The 24,543-nt window shown below is 44.3% G+C and overlaps 1 protein-coding gene across 5 annotated transcripts; it reads right to left on the reverse strand.

Moving 5' to 3' along the window:
• Positions 1-15: 15 nt before the first annotated feature.
• On the reverse strand, positions 16-24,369 carry GIT2 (GIT ArfGAP 2). Of its 5 annotated transcripts, XM_083873733.1 has the most exons (21): positions 24,210-24,369; positions 19,882-20,015; positions 19,237-19,349; positions 18,446-18,551; positions 18,074-18,160; positions 17,797-17,927; positions 17,253-17,347; positions 16,606-16,651; positions 15,760-15,811; positions 15,224-15,296; positions 14,786-14,883; positions 14,413-14,524; positions 13,816-13,958; positions 12,947-13,096; positions 11,095-11,343; positions 9,632-9,721; positions 7,179-7,261; positions 6,909-7,091; positions 5,279-5,398; positions 3,047-3,110; positions 16-2,273 (listed from the first exon to the last, which is right to left on the reverse strand). In XM_083873733.1, exons 1-21 carry the CDS (start codon positions 24,331-24,333, stop codon positions 2,061-2,063), a joined length of 2,466 nt encoding a protein of 821 aa, XP_083729859.1. In that variant the 5' UTR covers positions 24,334-24,369; the 3' UTR covers positions 16-2,060. The 5 variants fall into 5 exon arrangements, with proteins under 5 accessions (XP_083729859.1, XP_083729856.1, XP_083729855.1 ...); XM_083873730.1 differs by lacking the exon at positions 5,279-5,398 and having other exon boundaries at positions 15,760-15,808; positions 24,210-24,366; XM_083873729.1 differs by lacking the exon at positions 5,279-5,398 and having other exon boundaries at positions 24,210-24,366.
• Between the last annotated feature and the right edge of the window lie 174 nt (positions 24,370-24,543).

The raw sequence follows: 24,543 nt of genomic DNA on the forward strand, positions 1-24,543 counted from the left end.
ATTTCACACACTTGAAAGGGTTTTAGCATTTTATAGTAATACTGTAAACAAAAGATTAAAAGTCAAAATATTGTACAGACAGAAAGACACTGATAAATACAAGGTTTGGAAAAAGGCAAAAAAAGCTTTTCCTTTCCTCTGCAGCATTTTGTAAAGGAAGAGCAAGTTTGTTTACAGGGGAACAAGAGGAGATCTAGTCCTAAAAGAAAAACACACCTTTGTTACTCGAGGTGCTACAAACGCTGTGATGCAGTGCTGTGCGTGGAGGGTTCATGAACTTGCTGCTGGGGTTCCCATGGGGTGTGGACCACTCTGATTTCAGTGTAGCTGGAGCAGGGGCTGGCAGTTACTAAAGTGTCCCTTGGTTTTGGATCAAAAGCAGGTTTAAATAAGTGATAAATTACACCATAGCTCAGTGTCACTCTGCTTTGGAAAGCAGGTGAGATATGTTAAAGAACAGTACACAGTGGTGTCCTGAGAGACTTGAAAAATACCATCTGCTGCCTTTCAGCCATGCCAATTTAAGGAGAAGTTCCTAGAAGATTCTCAGTGAATTTAATTAATTGCCAGTTGCATGATTTTGAAGTAGGTTTCACAAAGGTCATTTGCAGTTTTAATCCCTGTGTTGTCAGGCTAGAGCTGCTTCTGGGGTTCAGAAGGGCAGAAAGGAAATAAAACTCCACAATGAAGAACATTAATTTACTGGGCTGTCATCTCCTCTCTCCATTCCTTCCCTCCCTCAGACTCTGGGAGCCAGACAGCACCAGGAATCCAGCAGTGCTGTGGCACTTGTGCTTGGATATATCCACACAAACACACCATGGCTGGCTCCTGGGCAGTGACAACACACTTCCAAATGAGACACAGGCAGAGGCAAAAATCAGTGATTTCCTGCACCACCTGAAATTCAGACTCTCAAAAATATTCTCATTTTTGAAATTATGGACTGACACACTTTTGTGAACTGTTATGGATGAAGAAACCTGGAGCACACACGGCCACAGGCAGCCTGGCAGGGGTTACTCAGCAAGTTGTCAAATTTTGAAAGATTTGCATAAAAAAAACTTAGGAGATACGAGAAATGTTTTCACATTTGGATATGTTGAGGTACAGAGGTTATGTGCTGTGGCAGACACAGCTGCTTTTGCACTGGCACTCTTCTAACTTCCTTTTTCTTTGTAAATGAGCACAGAAATCTTCAGTGAAATTGCATCTGGAGTTACTGAGAAATGCTGCTGCAAACAAGACGGTGCCTCAAAGATGACAGGAAAATTCTGCAGGAAACTTAACAATGAATTACTAACTCAGAAACAAAGGATAATATTTTAACCACTAATGCCCTAAAGTAACATCAAACATATATATTAATGGCATAGTGACAACTAAAAGAAATAACTATTAAATTTCAAATTCCTTCCAAAACAGATAAAGTGACAAAGACCTTGCAGAGTTACACGTAACAAGCTTGGATGCCCACAACTACTACTGGTTTTAGCAGACTAAAAAAAAAAAACAAACCATATTGCACAACAGTTGATATGGGAACAGAGAACGTTGGGCTTGTACCCCGTTAACCAGGACAAACCTTCTTCCTGCTGGGAGCTGTCCCGGAGCCTGGGGAGCCTCAGCCAGCGGGATCCCAGCAGGGGGAGGCTCCGGAGGGATGGAGATGCTGCCCTCCCATCCGTGCAGTGGTGTCAGAGCAGTTCCACCAGCAGGATCTGAAAGCAGAACGTGGCCCCCAAAAGGAAACATCTACAAGAGCTCGGTAACAGCGCTGGGACACGAGAGTGGCTCGACAGCTACTTGCAACATGCTATTATCCATAACTACACTGGCAACACAGGCACAAAATAAGGCAGTGGGTTAAATTAATCATAAAATTGTTAGAAAACATGCAAAAAATAATACTGAGTTTAAAAAAAAAAAAAAAGTTCCTTGCCCCTTGAAGAAGTTTTTTTTTTCCTCGTAAAAATGCGCATAGTTCCACACCTATGTGTTGAAATCCAACTTTAAAAAAAAAAAAACAAACACCCCAGAGTAAAAAGCCCCGAGTTGCCTCAGTTGTTGTTCTCTTTGGTTGTGATGGTGACCAGCTGCTTGGCGGCCTTGGCGATGTCGTAGGCGCACTGGATGACCTGCTGTGTCACCAGCTGGATGTCGGGCGCGGGGCTGGGCTCGGCGGGCAGCGCTTTCCTGCACTCCGACTGCAGTCTGTAGGCACTGGATGTCAGCAGGCGCAGGGAAGTCCTCACCAGCTCCGACTTGGGCTTCTGGGAAGGGAAAAAACAGACGCTTGCAACAGGCAGAACAACACAACCTTTTAATTACTCACAAGGGTTCTTTTGATGCGGCTGCGGCCAAAGCGCTGCTTTCCTTCCCCTCATGGCAGCAGGAGGAATTTCTCCTCTCTTGGGGAGGTTCCAAACGGCTGCCAGGCAGCAGGCAGGGAATATTGCTCCATGCCCTCCCTTAGGAAGTTACTCATGCACATTTCTGGTGCCTGTTTACTGTCCCAGCCCACGTCCTGGCTGGCAGGAGGGGACAGCGTGTCCAGGAGGGACAACAGCCTTGGCTCTTTCCTCGCAGTTTTGGAGAGGGTGGGTAAGACTTTACAAGAACTCAGTCATGGGGATTTCGCTCCCTAAATTTGGTATGAGCAAACAGATCACTTGGATGGATGGATAACAGATCTAAACGTGGCTGCAGGAAAGAAATCCAGGCAATGGCACTCAGATGGAAGAGGGGGTGATGAGTCTTATATGGGTGAAATTCCCATATAACCACACAATTCTTGATGCCAGATCCAACTACCCCCAGATTTGTGCATTTTTTACGAGTTTTAAGTTCAAAAGTACAGACTAAAGGCCTGAACTCAGACTTTAGCCCTTCCCAGTTGCCACGCTAATAAACACAAAGGTGCATCATAACCCCATCATTTCTCCATTTTCATTTTGAAGGGAGATAATTTTTTGATTTTCGCTCTGAAGGGGAATTACACACGAGGAACAAAGCCAAAACCATTCTGATGGTGGCAGGTACTTACTTTTGGGAACAAGGCTGCCATTTCTGTCACTGCCACATGTATTCTCTCGGAGCACGGTATATAGCTGCAGAAAGATACTCTGGGTTATTATTTATTGTGTAGAGACTCCCTTCCCTCTTTTCACTTCACTGCTCAGTGACTGTTATTCTAAAAATAACCAAATTCACCAAGAACTTAACCAACAGCTCAATTTTTTTCCTCTAGATTTTCACTGTTCTTCAGAGTTGCTTTGAAGGAATAACTGTCCATAGTTTTTATGTAAAACGTTGTCAGGAAAGACTCCATTTATGTGCAACTTCAGAACATCAAGATGCCTTCTTGGATTAATTAATACCCAGTAAATAGACAAGACAATTCTCACACACATGCATCCCCAAACTAGCAACTACATTCACAGTCTGTGAGTTCTATGCTAAATATTCACTAATTCTGATGAGTTCATAAAACAAAGGCAGATTCCATGAATCCTCACAGATTTCACTTCTGATTTATATCCCAAATGAAAAGTGGTTTGCTCAAAATAGAACTATTTACCATAAACTGCTGTGAATAGTGAAGTGTTAGTGTGCTCTCTCACAAGTCTCACTTCAAAAGACTCATTTTTATCCTTCAAAGATTCAATTTTAGTGTGAGTTAGTTCACATGATCCAACCTTCAGCAAGAGAATCTCAAAAATCACAAAGCATTCAAGAAAACTATTCAGCATGTGTGGGTTATGGTAGGTCAGTGCCCTTTCAAGCAAAAAGAGCCCCCAGACCCACCCCCCAGTCACTATTTATTTGATCTTCTTGCAACACCAAAGGTGCAAAAAAATCAGTCACTTGCAAATGCAGTGAGAGAGAAGCAACACACTGGGGTCATTTTGGCAATGCAGGAAAATTGCTTTAAAAGGAGTATTTCCATGTGCCTCAAGTCACATGAGATCTTCCAAACGAACTTAAAGTGGAGAGAGGTCTTCCAAGTTCACCACAATTCCCCTTCTGCTGTGGAGTTAATGATTAATCTGCTCCCTGCAGCCACTGTGACCAGCACCCTACCTCATTAAAAAGTCAATTTACTGATTAAACCTTTCACTAACGAGGCAGAGAAAGCCCTGAGAATAACCTGAATGAGACACTCAGGTGAACAGCATGTGTTTCATTGTATGTTCTCTAGGTCAGCTGCAAAGTTTCCAGTGTAGCCTGTAGGAATGGCTTTAGTTTAATGTCTAAACACTCACTGTGAGCTTGTGAGATGCTCTGACACTGTGCTGGGTTTGCACACATTCCAGTGAGACATCAGGAAGATATTCAAGTAGTGACAGCTTGGAAAAGGAACCCCTCATTAGCAGTAAATTGTGTTAATCTCTTTCTCCAATCCTGACATTTGCTGGCTGGGGTTTGGACCTGGGCAGTTCTGTTTTAAAGAGCCTCTCAAGCAAATGTCACTTTTATTTTAGGCATTAACAAACAGTATTTTGGTCAGGTTGGAAGATACCATATAAACACACTTTTTTTTTTTTTCCATGGATTTGGGATACAAATGATCTCATTTGACCCCCAGCTGTATAAACACTTGAGGGGCCTCAGCTGTCAGGTATGAATGTTCCACCTTGGGAATGTGAAACTCCTACTACTTTTGCAATGGAGCAAAGAAGCAGCAACCACGTGTTTTGTTCATAAAATCACAGACTGGTTTGGGTTGGGAGGGACCTTCAAAACTCAAAGATTTCTTCCTAAGGGAAGAAATTTTTCCCTGTGAGGGTGATGAGGCCCTGGCAGAGGGTGCCCAGAGAAGCTGTGGCTGCCCCTGGATCTCTGGAAGTGTCCAGGGTCAGGGTGGATGGAGCTTGGAGCAACCTGGCCTAGTTGAAGGTGTCCATGCCCATGGAGGGGATAGAACAAGGTGGGCTCTAAGATCCTTTCTAACCCCAACTATTCTGTGATTCCATGAGCCAACCAAGTCATAATTTAATTTATCCTGACAGGCAATAAAAAACAAAACAGAGCCAGGAGAACACACCAGAGCCAGCTCCAGGCTGTGATTCTGTTCCCCACTGATAACTACTGTGAGCTGAAGGGACTGTACCACATCCCTGGCCCTGGAGGGGCTGCCTGCAGCTCCCTCATCCCCTGAAACATTTCATGCATCGCCTTCCATGACCCCGTGTGGCTGGGTGTGGGAGGGAAAGAGGCAGCAGAGAGAAGGAGAAAGGACACTGTGCCTGGGAGGCAGGGACAGAGGCCAGAGTACCAGGAGGCAGGGCCGGGCTGTTGGCTGGTCAGAGGCTGCAGGGCCGCTCGCTCAGCCCCGGGGACCCGCGCGCCGAGGCTGTGTCTGAGCTGGGATGTGCCCCCACGCTCCGAGGGCCTGCTCAGCCCATGGAGCACGGGGAAAGGGATGGGAGAGAGTGAGAGACAAAATGAAGAAGGGGTTTCATTAATAGATGGTACTCTTGCATCATATTTTTTTGACTCTCCAGTTATCTATGCAGCATGTGATTTTTCTCTACAGCGTTCCCAGCGCGAGCTCGGAGGATGTGTTATTACATCCTCAAGTGTCTCATTTTGGTAAGGAAGCATTCCTCTGTGTTAAGGAAGCCAGGGAAGAGGAAAACAAAGAACAGCAGCTTCCCAGCTCAGTGTTTTCCAAGATAACACTCATCTAAGCACAGGCAAACACCCCACTCCACGTGTGGTGCAGAGAATAAAAATGCAGCATGACAAGTTTTTTAAAAACCTGATCAATTCAACAGTGAAAGCCAGGTATGCTGCATTGTTTCCATCAATGATTTAGAAAAAAATTAACATACTGTATAGTGTGATATACATAAAAACTACACTCATTTAAAGGTTCTCTGTGTGAAACAAGCAACAAGAGGTTGCACTGGGAAAGGTTACTCCAAGGGCAATGAGCTCAGCACAAACAGAGCAGAAGTCGTCACTCGGTGTGAGAAGGAGAGGCCACGCCGGCCCTGCTAAAAATAGCAAAGTACAAGAAGGAAAAAACACAGAACAAAAGTGGCCCCATTGTTGTGCACTTCTCTGAGTAAGGCAGGAAGTGAGGACTCAACACAAAATCGCTGCTGCTTCTCCCAGGCACAGAGGGCACTGAGCTGGGCCACAGCAGAGCCAGACCCGCCAGCCTGCAGGGCCAGGTTTGCTGGAGCCCAGAGTGTTCCAGCCCCAAAATGTGCTCACACAAGTGAATATGTAACTTTGATTTACAGCCCTCTAGAAGAGCTGTGTGGGGAGCACCACCTGATGATCAGCAAGGGCAGTGTCACTTTTAGTCACCGGCAGCTATTCTGGAAATCGTTCAGGTGGGCCAGAATTTCCCTGAGGGAGGTGAAGCTGCTGCAGCCTGATGTGCTCAGTCAGTGTTCTGCTTACTCAGCTGGGTCTGCATCTAAAACCAACAGGTCAAAATATTTTTGCTGGTATATAATTTGGACTAATACCTCAGTAGGAAAGCCAAATTCTCCCTTTCACAATTTGCTCCTGAAGCAAGGCTTGGTGCTACTATCACATTCTGCAGGGTTTAATTACTTCTATGGACATAGAGGGGTAAAGACCCAAGAAAAACTTGCAGTGAATTCTCTACAACACAATTGATTTGTGCCCAACACAATACTCATTGTGCAGCAGGACTCACAAGTTAAAGGCAGGGCAGACAGCACTGCAGTCAGAACCCACTCACAAGAGACTGGTCACTCATCCCCAACTTGTCCTGTGGCACTAAGGACACCAGGGAACATGACAGACCTACAAATTTTACAGGTGTGAAATAGCAGGGCTGTATCTCACTTTCACCCCTGCTACACCTCAACAATTTCCTTTGTTTTCTCACCAGCTCCAGAGCTTTTCCACCACTCCCTCCTTACCTGTCATGTTTGTTCTCCTGTGCTGCTCGCAGCAGCTCCTGGATGTTCTTGGTGATCTGCTCAGTTTTCCGAATCACATCCTCTGTACTGGGCAAACTGGAGCTGGGGGCTGAGTCTGTGTCCTCGGGGATGGAGCCCTCCCCCTGCCAAACGACGCTGCGCTGCCGGCCCTTCCTGCCCGACCTGCAGGGGAGCAAAGCAGGGCTTGGCCTGGGGACAGAGCACTCTCCTGTCACCCCCAAGCTGTGTCAGCTCTGTCACAGCACCTACCCGGGCTCCTCCAGCTCCACGGGGGTGGTGGGGTTGTCGTAGTCGCTCTCAGACACACTGCTCTGCTTCTCCAGCTTCGAGGCCTGCAAGGAACAGACTGACTTCAGCCTGTGCGGGGAAGAGCAGCCCTGGGCTGTGCCAGAGCCACGTCCTGTGCACGTGGATTTGCTCTTTGCACAACAGCTCCTGCAGCAGCTGCTCCCTTGGAGCTGCTGTGCCCCTCTCCCTGTGCCAGGCTGCTGCTCAGTTTGTACCCTGGGCAATGCCAGCACAGCCCCACCAGCCCCTGAACACCCAGCATGGCAAGACAGACAGAGAGAGCACAGTGTTCTTCCCCGCCACTGAAACTGCCCCAAGGGCACACACTGAGAGGCCACCAGGGGCAGAGGCCAAATGGAGAAGCACCACTATAAAACAGGAGCCTGAACAGTGAATCCCCAGTGGAGAGGGAGAGAATCCCAGAGAAAAAGAGGCCAGACCAAGAGAGCAGAGCAGAGGCCAGAGACCTCGGTGGGGAGGCTGAATGCAGAGTGGAAAGCAACTGGGGGGAAGCTGGCCCTGGGAAGGTCACTGCAAAACGGGAGCCCAAGAGAAGGGCTGAAGATTGTGGCAATGGTAAAGCCAAAATAAAGACAGGAGACAGAGATGGGGGAGCCCAAACTGCAGGTGGAAGACCAAGGGCACGTATGGAACCGATGAGACCTGGAGCTCATCACAATTTAGGGGCCAACACAAGAGTGGCTAAAGCCCCTGCAAAGTGAAGTCCAAAACAGGGTGAGAGGCCAAAGTGGGAGGAACTGAGGCCCATTGAATGCTTAATACCAGTACAGAGTTGGAAGACCAAAGAACTGAGAGTTGTGCCCTAGAGCACAGGATGCAACAAGGGCAGGAGGCCCAACCATCGGAGCAGAGGCCAGAGAAGAATAGTGTCAAAAGGAGGATAGGAGCCAAATCCAAAGTGGAAGCTGAAATGAGAGCAGGAGGAATGCAGGGAGCAGAGGCTGGATTGAGCTCTGTAGCTCCACTGCAAAATGGGAGGCTGATCCCAGAGCAAGGGCTGAATGAAGAAAGGGATACCAAAATAAGTTTGGAGGCCAAATCCTCAGCCAGGCCCCAGGATCACCACACATCTGCTTCCTCAAGTCTTCTAAAAACTGCAAAGCTTCACCCAAGTGCCCAGCACAGTGTGTCTGGTGTCAAATACACCAGGCTGGTGTCACTCTGATCACAGAGCAGCAGCTCAGGGCTTTCCCAGCCCCAATAACCAGCCCTGGGGCTTTTACAGAAACCCTGAAGTCACCATGAGGGAGTCTCCAGGGTTAAACTGTAAAGGACACCTCCAATCTGCATCCCTGATCCAAACATTTAGGAATCTGCTTACCAAATAATATTTCTGCCTCCAAGACAGACCAAAAATGTGACCAGGAACTGGTTTTCACTGGCTGAGATTCAGTACATTTGTTAAGCACTCATCTGATGTTAAACCTATCAATTCTTAAGTGAAGCACCTGGAACTCTTTTCAATTTTAAAGTTACTCTGCACAGAAGGAAAAACCAGCATTTTTTGTACACTCCTCTCTCAGGACAGCTGGTAAAGATCAGTTGTAAAAGGGATTTGTATTTTGAAGATACTTTATCTAGAGTCTGACCTTTCCCATCTCCCAGGTGTACAGAGACAACAATCCTAATAGTGGCAAAGCTCTACCATCTGCTCAGAAATACAAACAACAGTGATGAATTACAAGAAGTGGATACTGTGGAAATAGAATCAGTGTAGAATAAAAACAATCAACCAAATCCTCTACAAATTTCCAGTACCAGACAGCAGTCAAACCCAGATTTCCATTTGGCCAAGCAGGATATTCCCTTAAAAGTTGTTTCTTCTATCCTTACTTGCAAATCTAATATTTTCTGGACTAATATGTCCAAACACTGTACAGTCAAAATAAAATGAGGATGGAAGGATTTCAAAAGCAGGTTCTGTGCCCTGGCAGGGAGAGACCAGAGTAAACATTTAACCCCCCAAATTTGTTATCTGTAAGGCAAACAGTCAATCAGGACACCTGGATTGGTGCAAGCCACCGGCCCCCAAGGAAAGCAGCTTTGAAGCTGGGCCTCATGCAGTGCTTTTAGTCAGCAGGAGAGTTGTACATTGGCTTAGAAATATCAGTGACAGCCTGGAAAAATCACTGTCCAAACAGCAGCCAGCTTGTCTTGGGGCTGTTGTGCAGCTGAACAAGTGACCTGGAGAACTGTGCGTGGTGTTAAAGGCTGAAGATGTGAAGTTAGAGAGAGGCGGGAGCCCAGAGCTGGTGGCAGCAGGGATGGAAGGGAGAAGTTCTGCTCCATGCAGGCTGGAAGGCCAGGCAGTGAGAGGGGGAAGAGAGAGGATGTGGTTCTGGGGGAGATTGGCACCTCCTCCAGAGAAAAGACCGATTGGGAAGGTACTTAACCCTTCGTGTGCTCTCATCCCTCGACCAGGAAAGCGTGGAGGGGAAGGAAGGTAGAGATGAAGAGGAGGTCACAAACGCACTCCTCCCGATCTAAAAATGGGAAAGACAAAAACCAAAACCAAAACACAAACAAACTCTTAACTGAAGTTAAAGGAACATTCTTAAAACCATGGAGATGACATAAAGCAAGAATGATGTTGAGAATCTGGCTTAGGCTGAGGGGACTTAACTCTTTCAAAATACAATTGGATTCATGCTCATTCTAATACTGAGATTCCAGAAGTGCCAAATTCTCTGGAGAATAAAAAAAATTCATCACATACCAAATTAACTAGCTTCACAAAACAAATAAATGCTTCAGAACTGCTACTGCTATCCAAATTTCCACCCAAATGACCAAAGAACCTATACAAAGCACTGTCACACACAAATGAATTTTGACATTTCTTGCTGCCAGAACTGCCATCATATCAACATGACAATATACTTTTAAATGATCCAGATTTCACAGCTTAAATTAATTTAATTGAAGGTGGGTATTGATTCCCTTGGTGCATTCAACTGTATTTTGTGGAATGTGCATGGAATATTTGCCCTCCCTCATGCCAAAGGTAACTTAAAAATACATTTCAGTGATTTAACAGGAAGGAAATACAAGACATTGCTACCAAGAGGGAAAGATATTGTCAAAAACCCACACATTTTAAACGTGTGTCTAAAAGATACTTTCCTGTATTCCAGCCCACAGGGCAATCTAAGAAGGTGAAACAAAAAATTAACAGTGCTAATTAATTAAATGCACTTGTTAATTAAATGCAGGAGTGTGTGTTGGGTGACTTCTGTGAAGTGTGAACACTTCAGTGCAAAATCCCTCTGGCCAACAGAGAACTCCCTCTCCACATCACACAGGAAAATACTAAACCAGAAGAATCTGCTTGACAGGCAGATCTAAACCATCTTCAACCTCCAGTCTCAAACTCAGAATAAGAAACTGCTTGTCTGGAGAAAAAAATTCAATTTAATTTGATTTTGCAAGGTGGTTATCAACTTCCACAAATTGATACCTGTGTGTTTATCTCCAGAAATACATGAACTTTACCTACCTTCTTGGAATACTATATCCCCTCCCTTCCTGGTTTTCAGACAATTAAATATTGATATTTTCTATATGTATAGTATGGTTAATATATATATATATATATATATATATAGTTTGGCTTCAGCTGAGCAGAAGCCAAAAGCTCCAGTTTACATATTCCAGAACTGCTACAGCTTCTGCTTTTCAAATCAATAGGCTCCTGCAGACATGTTAATACAGCAAACACAAACAATTCTTACATTTCTTATGCCCCCAATTGTTTTATTCTCCCTCTGAGGCAGAAGCCAAGTGAACGAGCAGAGCTGGAAGAGACAGGAAAGCTGAACAAGACAGGCAAGGCAGAAGCAGCAGCAGTTTTACTCACGTGTGGAGGGAAAGGCTGCAGCCTGGTGATGTTTTCTTCTGGGTAGGTGACCTCCCCCATGGGCAGGTAGGGCTTCTGCCCCGAGCCAGTCTCGTACATGGACATGGGCCTGCTGCCCCGGGCCGACGGGCGCCGCTTTAGGGAGGAATTGCTGCTGGGGTCTGGGTACTCAGAGCCACTTTGCACCTGATAGATATTGGTTGTGGCCTGTCTTCTGAGGCTGGTGTTTTCACTCTGCAGCGTTTGGAGCTGAAAGAAATGTTGAGCAGTGGGATTTGGTTTGCTAAGAGCAAGTGCCAAAAGCAAAGTGACCATGCCACGCTCGCTTGTCAGCCGTGACAGAAAATCCAGGCACTGCTGGCTGGGAGTTCATTTTCTTTTCAAAATCTACTTGATTTGCTTGGTATAAGCACAGAAACACCTTTGTTCCAGATCTGGAAATATTTAGGTGCTGATTTCTAGCAGCTGCTGGGATATAAACTAAGTTAGATGTTAAAATTGGCTGCTGTAGTTCAAAACACATGACCCATTCCCTCCAGCCTGCTCCACTTGGAATTCTTGAACAGAACGAGGCTGTGGGGGAAGGACTGCCAACACAACAGTTTTCCAAGCAAAGGGATCCATTGCAGCAGCCAATACAAGGACTTAGAAGACTTTAACATAAGGCCAGTGAAATCTGCAATGCCAGAACTGCAGCACAGACACCAAAGGCAGCACTTGAGCTTGCTCTGCAAAGCAAGGAGAGAGTTTAGCTTATGAAAATTAGGCATCAGCTACTGCTATCTAAGAAGCCAGCAAGAAAGCATTTTAAAGCTTTTTTATTATTATTATATATTTATTTGACAGTAAAAATGCACCAATTCTGATTATTTTGTGGACTTGGAGTAAGTTTGCTATATTAACACATCGGGAAGAAAAGATGCAGTGAAGAAAAACTGCAGGACAGCAAGGATCTCCCTTCTGTTCCATGATGAAAATATTTTAAAGTCTCATTAATTCATAGGCCCCAAAGGTTTTGGGTTTTTTTACCCTAAATGATTATATCTGTCTAAAGAAACCCAATGTAAGTGAAAAATTAATTTGATTGATGCGAGAGAAATGCTAAAACCAGTACAAGCTGTTGAAAGACCAAGGAAACACCCTGAGATCTCCCAGTGATCAACAGAACAGAAGAGAATGTTGGCACTTAACAGACAAGGATATCCCATAATCTGCTGAATGAGCTCAGCCTCAGGTGCACACAGTTCCATCACTCTCCAAAAGCTCTGCTCTGCCCCAGAACAGCAGGTCCACCCTACAGCCTGAACAACTTTCTCTACAAGTGACTCTTGCAGGATTGTCATTATTTGGAAAACAGGATTTTAAACGCTAATTAAAGGGATTAATCTGAGGGTAAGCAGCCAGCCCCTTCTAGCCAGCCAGCCAGGACAGTGAACTCAGATATAAATTGTCCTTTACTCCACAAAAATATAAATAAATGCACACACATTAAGTGTGCTGGCACTTGATTCCTCATTGTTTAAAGCTGCTTATATTGAAGCAAGACAGCAAAAACACCCAAGACTTAAAACAACTGCCCTGTCACTTGGAAAACTGATGTCAAAGTTGTGACATAAAGTCAAATCACCCTCATGATTTGCAGGGCTGGATCACCACTAGCACCATGAAAAAACATACAAAGCATGTGTTGCACATAAATATTTATAGTCTCACGTCTGATCCCAAAGCAGCTCCACTTTAAAATGAGTTTTCTTTCTATCCTAATACTGGATTATTTCCTCCTCAGTTCCAGCAGTTTTATTCTGACAACTTCAGACACCCCAAGAGCTGGAGGGAGGGGTTCCTCTGTTACCTTTTTCTGCATAATCCTCAGCTCATCACTCAGGTTGATGTTCACTTTCATTAGCTGCTGAATCTTCACCTCAGAAGCCACCAAAGCATTTTTAACCTGCATGTATTCCTGGGCTGTCACTGGTCCATCTGACAAGTCTGAATCCAAGCTCTAGGAAAAGGAACAGAAAAATACTTACACCATTAAGGAGAAGAAAACAAGACCAGGAGATTTCAACGACTTTTCATGTACTTACTTTAAAGGCATCACAGTTCAAATGAAGTTTAAATTAGTAAGATCCATTAACCAAAATCATTTGAAATCCCCTAGAAAAGCAATCTAATGTCAATTAGCTCTTAGATCCTCTAAAAGTATTTCCATCAGCATTTCAGTGATAAAATTCTGTTTTATAATGATTAAAAAAAATGGGCAATAAAGAACTGCAAAATTATAAAAGACAGACTGCTAAATATCCAGTGTGTATATCCCAGGGAAGATTAAAATAGAACCACCAGGTTTTACTGCCCTTTGATGCCATTCTGCATTACTCCAGGTATGGTTTAACTCACTTGCACACTGTTGGTCTTCTGTCAGTATTTCTTCAGTAGGAGGCAGTAAATATTTGTGAAATACCATGGAATCACTGATTTAGAGCTTTTCGGCAGATCCAATTATTTCATCTATGCAATTAAATCTATATCTTATCTCCAGCCATACACATTTTCTAGAGAAGCCTTTTTTAAAAATTAAAATTCCTTAAGAAACAACATTTCATTTTAGAAAGTTCATAGACCGAGGCATGATTGCAAAATCAATCAATTAAATATTAATTTTCTGATAAATTACCTTTATGAATAACACTTGGGGGTACATCACTAGCTCAATCTTACCTTCTGCCTGTTTGATTTAGCTGCATTTGTTTCCAGATCTGTATCTTCATCTGAAGCAACACTGTCATAATCAGGCTGGTCATTGTCCTGACTTTCACTGCTGTGCTGATTGCTGATGGATTTGAGTATCAGCTCCACATTTTCTGCAGAACAACACATGAAACACATACTAACATAAGTCTGGAGAAGAAATGGAAGTTTATACTTTGAAAAAAAAAAAAATTTAGATCCCCCTAGGAGGAATGAATGATTACTGTCCAAAACTTCAAAGTTTTATGGTTTTGTCTTTTTATTTCTTCTAAGTGTTTAGGCAAGTTAAAATAAGTGGTGAGACTTGTTTAGCAGCTTAATAAAATTCATACAAATTTAAAAAAACCCAACAGACCACACTGGACAACTGGATGTCAGCATGCAAAAAATACAGGGAAATATTAAGAGCTAGAAAAGATTTTTTTTGTATTTTCTCTCCAGAGGGGGAAAAAAAATGAAAACAATACATAGATCTCTCTCATAATTCAGCTCTGCTGAGGGGCTCTGGGAGTGATTAAACTATTGAAGAAGTGCCTGCAAAGGAGCTGACAAGAAAAGCTCACTCACCTTTGGAACCAGTGAGAGAATTTCCCTGTTGTCTTCGTTTGGCATCACTTAAAATGTCTATAACCAGTGTAGCAAACTCGTGGGCATTAAATCGAGCCAGTTTCTGCCTTCCCTAAATACAGAATAATGCAGAGGAAAGAGAATTACATCCTGTATCAGAAGAACAGCAGAGCTCCCAGAAAAAACTAAGACTACACACTTGGAGTTGACTGTTCAATTACATTTATTTAAAGGGGAAATGTGAAATTATTTTAACCTCTTTCCAAGTAGCTGCAACTCTTGTACAATAATGAAATGCAGTAAAGCAATATTATTTCAGCCTACTTAATTCCCTGGGCTATTAAATTATTTTTACAGTATTAAGATTTCATACCTGATTCCTGGTTGAGGAATATTCAGGATTTACAGGAAGAAAAGGGACCACAGTGGTCTCTGTCACGAGTGTGCTGTGGTTCTGAGTAGCAAGCCAAACTGCCCCAGAGGAAAAAAAAAAAAAAAAAAAAAAAAAGAGGGAATAACCTTTCTGTACTGCTTGACAGTATTTCTTTGTCAAATAAAAGACTGCAATGTCAAACACAAACACAATCAATTCAGAGGAAAGCTTTTCCCCAGAGGGTTCTCCACTGTGTGAAAAACACAAGGTTTTTTTCAATTAACATCCCCTTCAGGCAAAGCAAGACAAAGAAACTCCCCTCAGCAGTAATTGCTGAATACAGAAGCACTTGAACAGAACATGTGCTTGGATTGGCATCTCGTATGTAAAGTGACAATCCAGATTTTTTTTTATTTCATTCCAGAAAGTCTCACTCACCTGCATCTGTTTCCCTTCTGTCAACTTCATCATACACATCCATGGCAAGTTCTTCAAATAAGTGGTTGCTTAGCTAAGGGTAGAGGAGAATAGTTAGTTTGAGAAGAAATGAAACCCAGTAAGAAAATAACAGAGAAAAAAATCAGAGCACAACTCTGCTCTTTTCTCCAGCCTCCACAATCCATAGAAATGCTCCTTTCTCAGCCTGCACAGGCAGCAGACATATATGACCACCCTATTTCTAGGTGCAGAGACAACCATCCTGTTCTACACTCCTCCTTTCCTGCTCAATGGATTTATTTTTTTTCCCTCTCCCATCTGACCACAGAAAGACCTTTTGTGTTTGGGGTGAGGCAGAGGCACTGTGCAAATGGGCTCCCAAATGAGACGTGGACTTCAATGAACAGTGAAGGCTCACAAAATATTTGTGTGTTTCAAGCTGCTCCTACAGCAGATGGGTCAAGAGATACTTGTGCTAGGGAGCCTGAGAGATGAAGTGCAGAGCTTGCCACATCTAGAAAAGGAGTTTTACTTACAGACTGAAGCTTCTTCTTGGCTGCTTTTGCCAGCTCTGATACATCCAGACTGCTATGAAAACAAGATGTGATCATTACATCCACAGCATTTGGTGGGTTCTACATATCAAAATCCTATAATTTGGTAACTCAGTGATTAAAATGTCACTTTTACCTTAAACCCCTAAATATTTCAGTCCTTTTAGCATTGGTTTTAACACACTGATGTTTTTGATATTGCTACAATAATATCACAATTAGCATATTATTAAGCTTTCTTTCATGACAATTTTTAAATTTAAAATGAAATAATACCGAAAATTCCTTGGAATATGAATACCCACAGGTTTTTACCCACACAGTTTTTAAGTTACTGAAGTTTTTTCACAGAAATTTTGCAAGCAGGAGGTTGGACAGTGGTTTACTTACAGCCGTCTTATTTCCAATTGCACAGCAATAAAAGAGGAACAGGAACTTAAAATTAGTACTTGATACTTCTTACACAAATATGAGTCCATTGATCATAACCAAAAGTTAAAAGCATTACAAAAATCAAGAAAATACTCAATTGGTACTTAAATTATCTCCACAATCTGCTTCCTAGGAATTCCCCATGTGTGTTCCCAGAAATGTCTCACCTTCTCCCTGCATTTTGATAAATACAATCAGCTTCTACAATTTTCTGATTTTGTTGATATCCCAATATTCTTTCAATGAAAAAAAAAGCTTTCAAGACTAATAAAGGCACACATAAAAAAGTTCAAATGGCAACAAGCTTAAAAGATGTTTCAGAAAGGAAAGAAAACTTAATTATTAAGGTTTTTTTACTCTAATGTTTTCAGATATGTGATGGAATCAGCAACTTACCTGTCTGCCATCTGAGGTATAACAAAGTGCTGCCCATTTTTGTGCTCTAGAGTTAAAAACAAATCGCACTTTACTAGGTTGGTACTGGCCAACAGATTTCAATAATAAGCATCAGGCAACACTAAATAATTTATTTTGCATGTAGTTAATTACTCAATTTATAATTACAGGGAACTAGGCAAGTTATAAAAGAAGGCTCATGCCGTGATTTCCAGGTGTTATCAAAGATTCCAATTAAGGCTTATCAGTCGTATTGAAATTCCATTTAAAAAAGAAAATAAAGTTTAATACAGGTACCTTTATAGTTACAAATCTGTAACTGTCCTTGTGTTCAAAAGGCACCCACTTAACAGAACACTTCCCTGCTGTTACATTTCAATTAAAAGAAACTACTTGGAAGAGTTTCTACAGTATATAAAGAACATGTATTTGTGGAAAATCAGGAAGGAATTTTGTTTTTAATTCATGTCTATTTAAAACGCTGCAGTTTTATCCCAATTTTAAATGCCTCATCCCTAATCTTGCATCTTACACTTTTTTTTGGTTCTGTGTAATTTGTACAACATTAGAATATTTGGAAGGGATATAAAAAGCACAGTCTGAATGTCCTGTGCTTGACAGTCTGAGGGTGCAAGTGTTGTGCTCACCTGGTTTCCTGCCACAGAGGTAGAAAGCCAACCTGTCTGTGAGCTCATACTGGATCTCCACCAGCCTCTCTGCCAGCTCGTGGTGTCCCCCTTGCCTGCTCACACACAGGGACAGGGGACAGTCAGTGACACACAGAAATGGTCAGAGAAACAGGTTTGGTACAAGCCAACACTGCATGTGTTTGATGCATCAACCCACCACAAACCCACAAACTCCCAGCCTGGATCCACCCTGTGTGCCCCAACCCTTTTGTGCAGTCTGGGACATTCCTACAGCAAACTCCCCAGCTAACCCTCACTCCTGCAGCCTGAATTTGCACAGAATCTTCTCTAATTAATTTCCTGTGGCACAACCATTTGCATCATAGCTGATGTCTCAGGCACCCAGAGTACGAGCTGTGATCTGATTAAAATATTTATTTCTCATTTTTGTTCACTCACTCTTTCTGAAAGTGTTATTAGCATTTAACAGACAAATTATTTCAGGACAGAAATGTATCTTAGCAGGTCCAGTGTGTGATTTATGGACATCAAAGACTCCTACCTTGCATAATCAACTGGAGTTTTCCCATTGGAATCTTGTGTGCCAGGATCAGCACCATAAACTGCCAATAGTTCTGCTTGCAAAGTCTGTCCTGCTTTAGCAGCAACGTGCAGTGGGGTGTTTCCTTTCTCCTGCAAGAGATGAAGGAAAAATATCCACTTAACCAACAGGTCTGAGTAGAAGACTGAAATATAACATGAATCAGCTGAAATGAGTATAAATAATATAAACTGGAATTGATTTTATATCAAAATAATGAAAAAAAAAGTGTTCCTACAGGATGAAAGAAGTTGGCTTGAGCTCCTAAGGAGAGGAGTCGCAAACAGGTCTCCAGATTCCCTGTCCTCACACTGGAGTGGAGTTGCTGAAAAAGAAGCAGAATTATATTTAACACAGCAGCAACAACTCTCATTCAGCAGTTATTTATCAGACACACTTTGAGAAACAAGAGTATGCAGAGTTCTGGCTACAGCTCTTTTGTGTAAAGGCTTTTCTCCAAGTCCACTTTAGTTAATGCCTCTTAATCATCACCTCCAGTGACATCCACAAAAAAGAGGCTTCAAGTTGAAGTCAACCTTTATTTATTTAAGCCAAAAGCAACCAAAGGAAGTGAGTGAGATTTGGCTGTGCTGTCCCAGGAGCCACTGACCTTGCTGAGATCCTTGGCAGTGACACTGTCGTCCTCCCGGCACGGCAGGCGATGCACAAACGCCAACATTTGATATTTAGCTCTGATGAACTCTGCTTTGTTGGGACTGCAAAGGGAAATCCAGGCAACAAGAAGGGAAAGGAAAGAAATATCAGTGCTTTCATAAGTAATACAGACACTCCAGAAAAAGAAAAATTTCTCAAGTGAAGATTGAATCAGTGCTTTGCGTGTTGCTGGTGGCAAAGTCAGGCATGGAAAAATATTTTCACTAAAAAACAACCCAGTGGAGATTGTTTGACCATACAGAGAAAATGTCTGTTACAACCATCAAATATCTGCAGACTCTAGCATGTGGTGTCTGTTTTTTAAAAGAAATACAGACTTTAAAATCATGCCAATTTAAGAGCTATACTTACTCAACACAATTATTTACGTTTTAAAATGAGGCGCCAAAGTCAGGGACAAAAATCTCTGAAGTTTTATTTAATTCCTCAACCAAACTCCATTTTGTTGGCAGCATTCAGTTAACTGAAGCATATGAAAAGAAAAGTCTTTTCACTTAAGTGCAAGCAAAGGTCCCCACTATTCAACAGGAATAATAATTCAGAGAATTCAAGTGCTGTATTCCTATTTTTGCAATAAATTTTTTTAAAAATTAATACTTGGAAATAAAAAAAAAAAAACCAATCTATCAAACACACAGAGGTTCCTAGGGATTCCTTGTTGCCCCATCACTGCTGAATAAAATAATCCCACTTGTTTAAGATAACAAATCTGCATTTCCCACTTACTGCACTTTATCCTGTGGGCTGGCCTTGCGCCGCCCGCTCATCACGGAGGCAGGGTCCAGCAGGGAGTGCTCCCAGATGGAATTAGCACCATTGTTGTACAGAGTTTCCACCATCTGAAAGCCAGAACACACAGAACATTTGGCTGCTGGCTGCACTAACCAGCTACCTGTAATTATTTTCAAGCAGGTATCGAGCCAACAGATTCCCATTCCGTGTGGCAGCATCTGTGACCTGCTGGAATATCATAACTGGGAACGTGCTTAGGATGTTATGATGTGGAATGTAGTGAGAACCCCCTTAAAATTCTCTGCTCCTCCCAACAGCAGTGAAAAGAAAAGTCAGGTTGAAGCAGATGTACTGCAGAATTGTGAAAGAAAAGTTGAAGTGACCTTCTGAAGCAAAGGCATCAAATTCAAAAGGCAAAGATAATTCTGACTTTAGTGGTCTTCCACAACAAGAGAAACAATGAGAATAACTTATGAGAATAAGAAAAAATAACTTAGTAAAACAAAGCTTAAAATCTTACAAGGGTCAGCCCTCTCAAAAAAAAAAAAAAAAAAAAAAAAAAAAGTTTAGCGATTTAATTTACATTAAAAAAAATCACCATATGTGGTTTTAATGGTGGAAAACAGTTTTCCTCTGTACCTGCAGCAGTGTTGGAGGCCACGGGGTGTGTTTGAGATGCCTCACTTGGGAGATGTGACGGCCCAGGCTCCTGTGCACACTGCAGCACTCGTCACAGATCAGGATCCCCCTGTTTATGGATGCCCAGCAAGGATCTGCAAAAGAAGCCACTCATTGTAACACAGGAAGCAACACGACCTTGGACTACAAAAGCAGAGTTCAAAATGAGCAGCTCTGCCTTTTAACCTCCTTGCTTTGCCACTGGGTGAGCCTGAGAATGTGACGGCCTTGTTTGGGCTCTGGATGCTGGGAAAATGGGAAACACCAGTCCTGGCACTCATGGGGGATGTGGGATTCCAAGGACAGTGGGAAGATCTGCAGTGGAAATTTGGGAAGAAGCCCCACTGCTTCCAGTTCTTCTTGTGAAAATACTTTCCTTTCTAAACATAACAGGACATTGAATTTATCACTACCTTCAAGTGCTTTATTTGTTATTTTGTGGACTCCCATAAAAGTATTCCAAACAACAGTGCCTACCTGCTCTTTTAAAAAACTCTGTTTTCTTTTTTTTTAAACTTGTCAAAAAATCCTTTTTAAAAACACCAAATCTACACACATAAAGTTGCCACAGGCACTCAGGCTTTTCCCCCTACACTCAGTTTTCAGTTCTATATTATAACAATGTCCTTTAAATTTCCCTTTAAATAATAAAAACACACAAGAGTGTCATAATAAAGAAGGATACATATGTGCCAAGTCAAAGGCTCAATAAAATCCAAAATTCTCAAACAAAATAACTTCATCTCTCACCAGATCTGAACTGAACCATCTCATAAGCAGCCCAGAAAGAAAACTGATGAGAAGTGAAGTAGTAAATAATATATATGAGCTATTATGTAGCTTCAAACATCAAAAGCCATAAAATCAAGTAGGAATGGTACATTAGGTTGAAACAATAAATCCCCACAGGACACCAAACAGGTCCCTCGGCTGCTCAGAGTTCAGTCTCCAGAAGAAATTCCAATTTCTGCCAGTGACACGTGAAATTCAATGTGCCAGAACCCTGCAGGAATAGTCAAGTGAGCAGCCAGAGCTGCAGACCTAGTACATCCCAGGAGAGCAAAAAAGGCAATCAAGATCTCTTTTATTTTGGAAAAAATCTAAATTTCAAATGCAGAGATGAGTCTGAGGCTAAATAAGCGAGTGCAAGGCGAGCCTGGTATCTGATGGGAGAAATTCTGAGTCCTGTCAGAACACATCTGAGCACCGGTGCATCATATGGAAAAGTCTCCTCTGACCCACGCAACAAATGGACTGAATCCCTGCAAATGAGATGTGATCACAGCTGTGGTTTCTGAGCAGAGCTGATGATCTGGGTGTGCTGCAGGCAAACCTGTCAGAGCCATGAGGGACAGGAGCATCTCCTGACCCACCACAACCAGCCCAGCCCAGAGCCAAATTAAAGCAGGTGAGACAAAAAAAATAATCAAATTATTAAAAAACAAATCACAACAAGCACATTGAATTCCTTGTTAAATCATTCCATTATTTACCAACTTTGACTTCCAAGAAGAAAAAGAATAGCAATGGACTGAGATGGCAACCTAATGACCCAAACTGAGGCAGCCTTCCAGATTAATGAGCCTGGTCCCTTCTTGTTAGAGAAAACCTCATCACACATGGGTGGGATTCTTAGGGATCCTCTCCCTTGCCCATTCCCAGGCTGCTTGTGAGCATTGCTCTGCTTTATCAACAGTCAGCACTGGGGGTTTTCTTTATCTCCACCTCAACACCCATTGCCCCTGGATATTTCAGGTTTAAATTTAATGCAATGAAGTGTCTGTCCTGGAATTTGAGTAGTTTTTAAGAGAGACCTAATTATGAGCTCGATCAGATTGTGTTTGAGCCAGTACCAAAATACACAGAATCCCAAAATCACTGAGGTTGGAAAAGACCTCTGAGACCATCGAGTCCAACCTGTGACTGATCATCCCTTTGCCACCCAGCCCAGAGCACTGAGTGCCACGTCCAGTCCTGCCCTGGACACCTCCAGGGATGGGGAATCCAAACCTCCCTGGACAGCCCTTTCCAAGCCCTGACCACCCTTTCCACGAGGAAATTCCTCCTGATGTCCAACCTGACCCTCCCCTGGCACAGTTTGATGCAGTTTCCTCTCATCCTGTCCCTGGGGCTCTGCTCCAAGGGAACAAGGACAGGATGAGAGGAAACTGCATCCCTCCTGTCAGGGAGTTGTGCAGATCCAGAAGATCGCCCTTGAACCTCCTTTTCTCCAGGCTGAGCCCCTTTCCCAACTCCTTCAGCTGCTCCTGGTGCTCCAGCCCCTTTCCCAGCTCCGTTCCCTCCCCAGGACACACTCCAGCCCTTCCACGTCTGTCCTGGAGAGAGGGGCCTAGAGCTGGACAGAGCAATTGAGGGGCCTCAGTGTCCAGCACAGGGGTGGTCACAGCCCGGCCCGGCTGCCCCACGCTGGTTTCGATACAAAAGACAATCGGGGAGAGGCTGCAGGGCCGGGCGGGCGCTTTCAGGAACCTGCAGGGTGGTTCAAAACAGGAAGCGTGAGATGGAGACAAGCCCGGCTGTGGGTTTGAGAAGTGAAGCTCCTGCCCCAGGATAGGAAGTGCAGCACAAGAGCTCCCCTAAGATCACCCCCGTGTCAAAGAAAACCCTCCATGCTCTGCCGCAGAGACAAAGGGGGCATTGATGAGGTTCCAGGGGAAGTGTTAATTAATGCAGGTGCAAAGGATGCAGCCTTCAGTTCTCCTGACACAGCCCCCTGCACCCACTGACAAACCCTCTGGTTCAGCTCAAGGAAGGGCTGGATTCATTTTATTTACAAAAAGATTAAATTAAGATTTCTTTAGATACGTGGGTAAGCCAGCAGATTTCTGGTAAATAAATAAAAAGAGCTGGCAGTGCTCTAATGTCACGATAAAAGGGCAGGTTACAGGATTACCCCAACAGTGATTCTGGTACCCCGAGGAGCTTAAGGAACACAATCCACACAGCTTTATCTCTGAGTCAGAACACCCTGATGTGTGGAAATACAGATAGGCTACCCTGTGTGATAGGGACAATTGCCTGCCTGAGAGATGCCGGTGCCTTTTATTGTAAAATTAAATTTCTACAGGGATTCAAGTAGAATCCCAGAATCCCAGACTGGTTTGGGTTGGAGCTCATCCAGTTCCAGTCCCAGGTTGCTCCAAGCCCCATCCAACCTGGCCTTGGACACTCCCAGGGATGGGGCAACCTTCTCTGGGCAACCTGTGCCAGGGCCTCACAGAATTCCTTCTGTAAAAAGAAGAAAGTAACTTCCTGGAAGTTAATTTGGAATTTGTATATATTTTTAAACATAACTCAGATTTAATAAAAGTCGTTCTCCCCACTCCCACATCCTATCTTCTGCCAATTCAAGTGTTATCTACGTTACAGTGTTTTGATTCATTTCAGTACGTGTATAATTTATTATATTGGAAGAACCTGCCCAGAACACAAACAGCATAGACTAGAGAGACAGAAAAGATACAGGCAGAACAAACACACAGAGCTGATGAAATAAAGCAGGACAGTTTTAGACACAAGAGCAGCAGAACTACAGATGGTCAGGAGACACAACAGCCTTTCTAAAGGCAAGATCTGTTTCCATAAGCTCCCAAAGTGATCTGGACCGGGATATGTGTCAGCCCAGAGCAGACGCTGCTCCCTGAGTGTGTTTGCATCTCCAAACACCTCAGCACAACTTTCCTGGGAAGTCTGGGACACCTCCACACAACCCCGGCCGTGGGGCAACTCCCAGTCTAATCCCCCTGACACTGGGAACACGGGAATGGATGAAGGGCTCCGAATCTCGCCTTCCCGGCTCCCCCAAACCATCCCGGCCCCTGGCAGTGACACATCCCCAACCTCCTCCCACCTTTCCGCCCCGCCACTGGAAGGTGGATTTCTGTCAGCTTTCCTCCTTCCCAAACAGAGGAGCTCCACGTTTCCTTTGGTGCCCCTGGAGGTCTGCGGGACATTCCCCTGGGCTCGGCCCACCCCGGGCCCGGCGGGACCCGCACACCGAGTTAAATCCCAGCCCTGGAGTGTCCCAGGCCGGGCTGCACGGGGCTCGGAGCAACCCGCGCTCCCTGAAGGTGTCCTACCCGTGGAAGGGAGTGAACGGGAGAAGCTTTCAGGTCTCTCCCCACCCAAACCATCCCGGCTCATCGCAGGTGCAGCGGGGCCGCTCCGGGGCGGTGACACCCCGGGACCAGCGGCGCCCCCGCGGCCCCCGGCCCGAGAGGGATCCCCGGGACGAGCCCTGGCGGTGGCGGTGGCGGTGCCGTGCCTACCCTGAGCGCTGCAGTCGGCGCAGACCTCGCTGCTCCTCAGGCGCTTCGCCATCGCGGGACCGGCGGCGGCGGCGGCAGCGGGGCCGGTAACGGGCCCCGCCAGCCCCTGGCCGGCCCCGCGCATGCGCGCCGAGCCGCCCTGTGCCGCTCCGCTTGTCGCCCGTGATGCCATCTTTACTCCTGGCACGGGGCCTGCCATAAACTCAGCTCTGGTTCGGCGGCGCAGCACCGAGCGCTCCCGCCCGGGGCCGCGCCCGCCCGCCCGCTGCGCCCCGGTAACGGGAGAGATGGGGCTTCGGAAGGCTGGTGGAAGAGGCCGCCGTGCAGCAAGCCC

The sequence above is a fragment of the Zosterops lateralis genome, assembly GCF_965231275.1.
Source record: "Zosterops lateralis genome assembly, chromosome: 17".
Lineage (NCBI taxonomy): Eukaryota > Metazoa > Chordata > Aves > Passeriformes > Zosteropidae > Zosterops > Zosterops lateralis.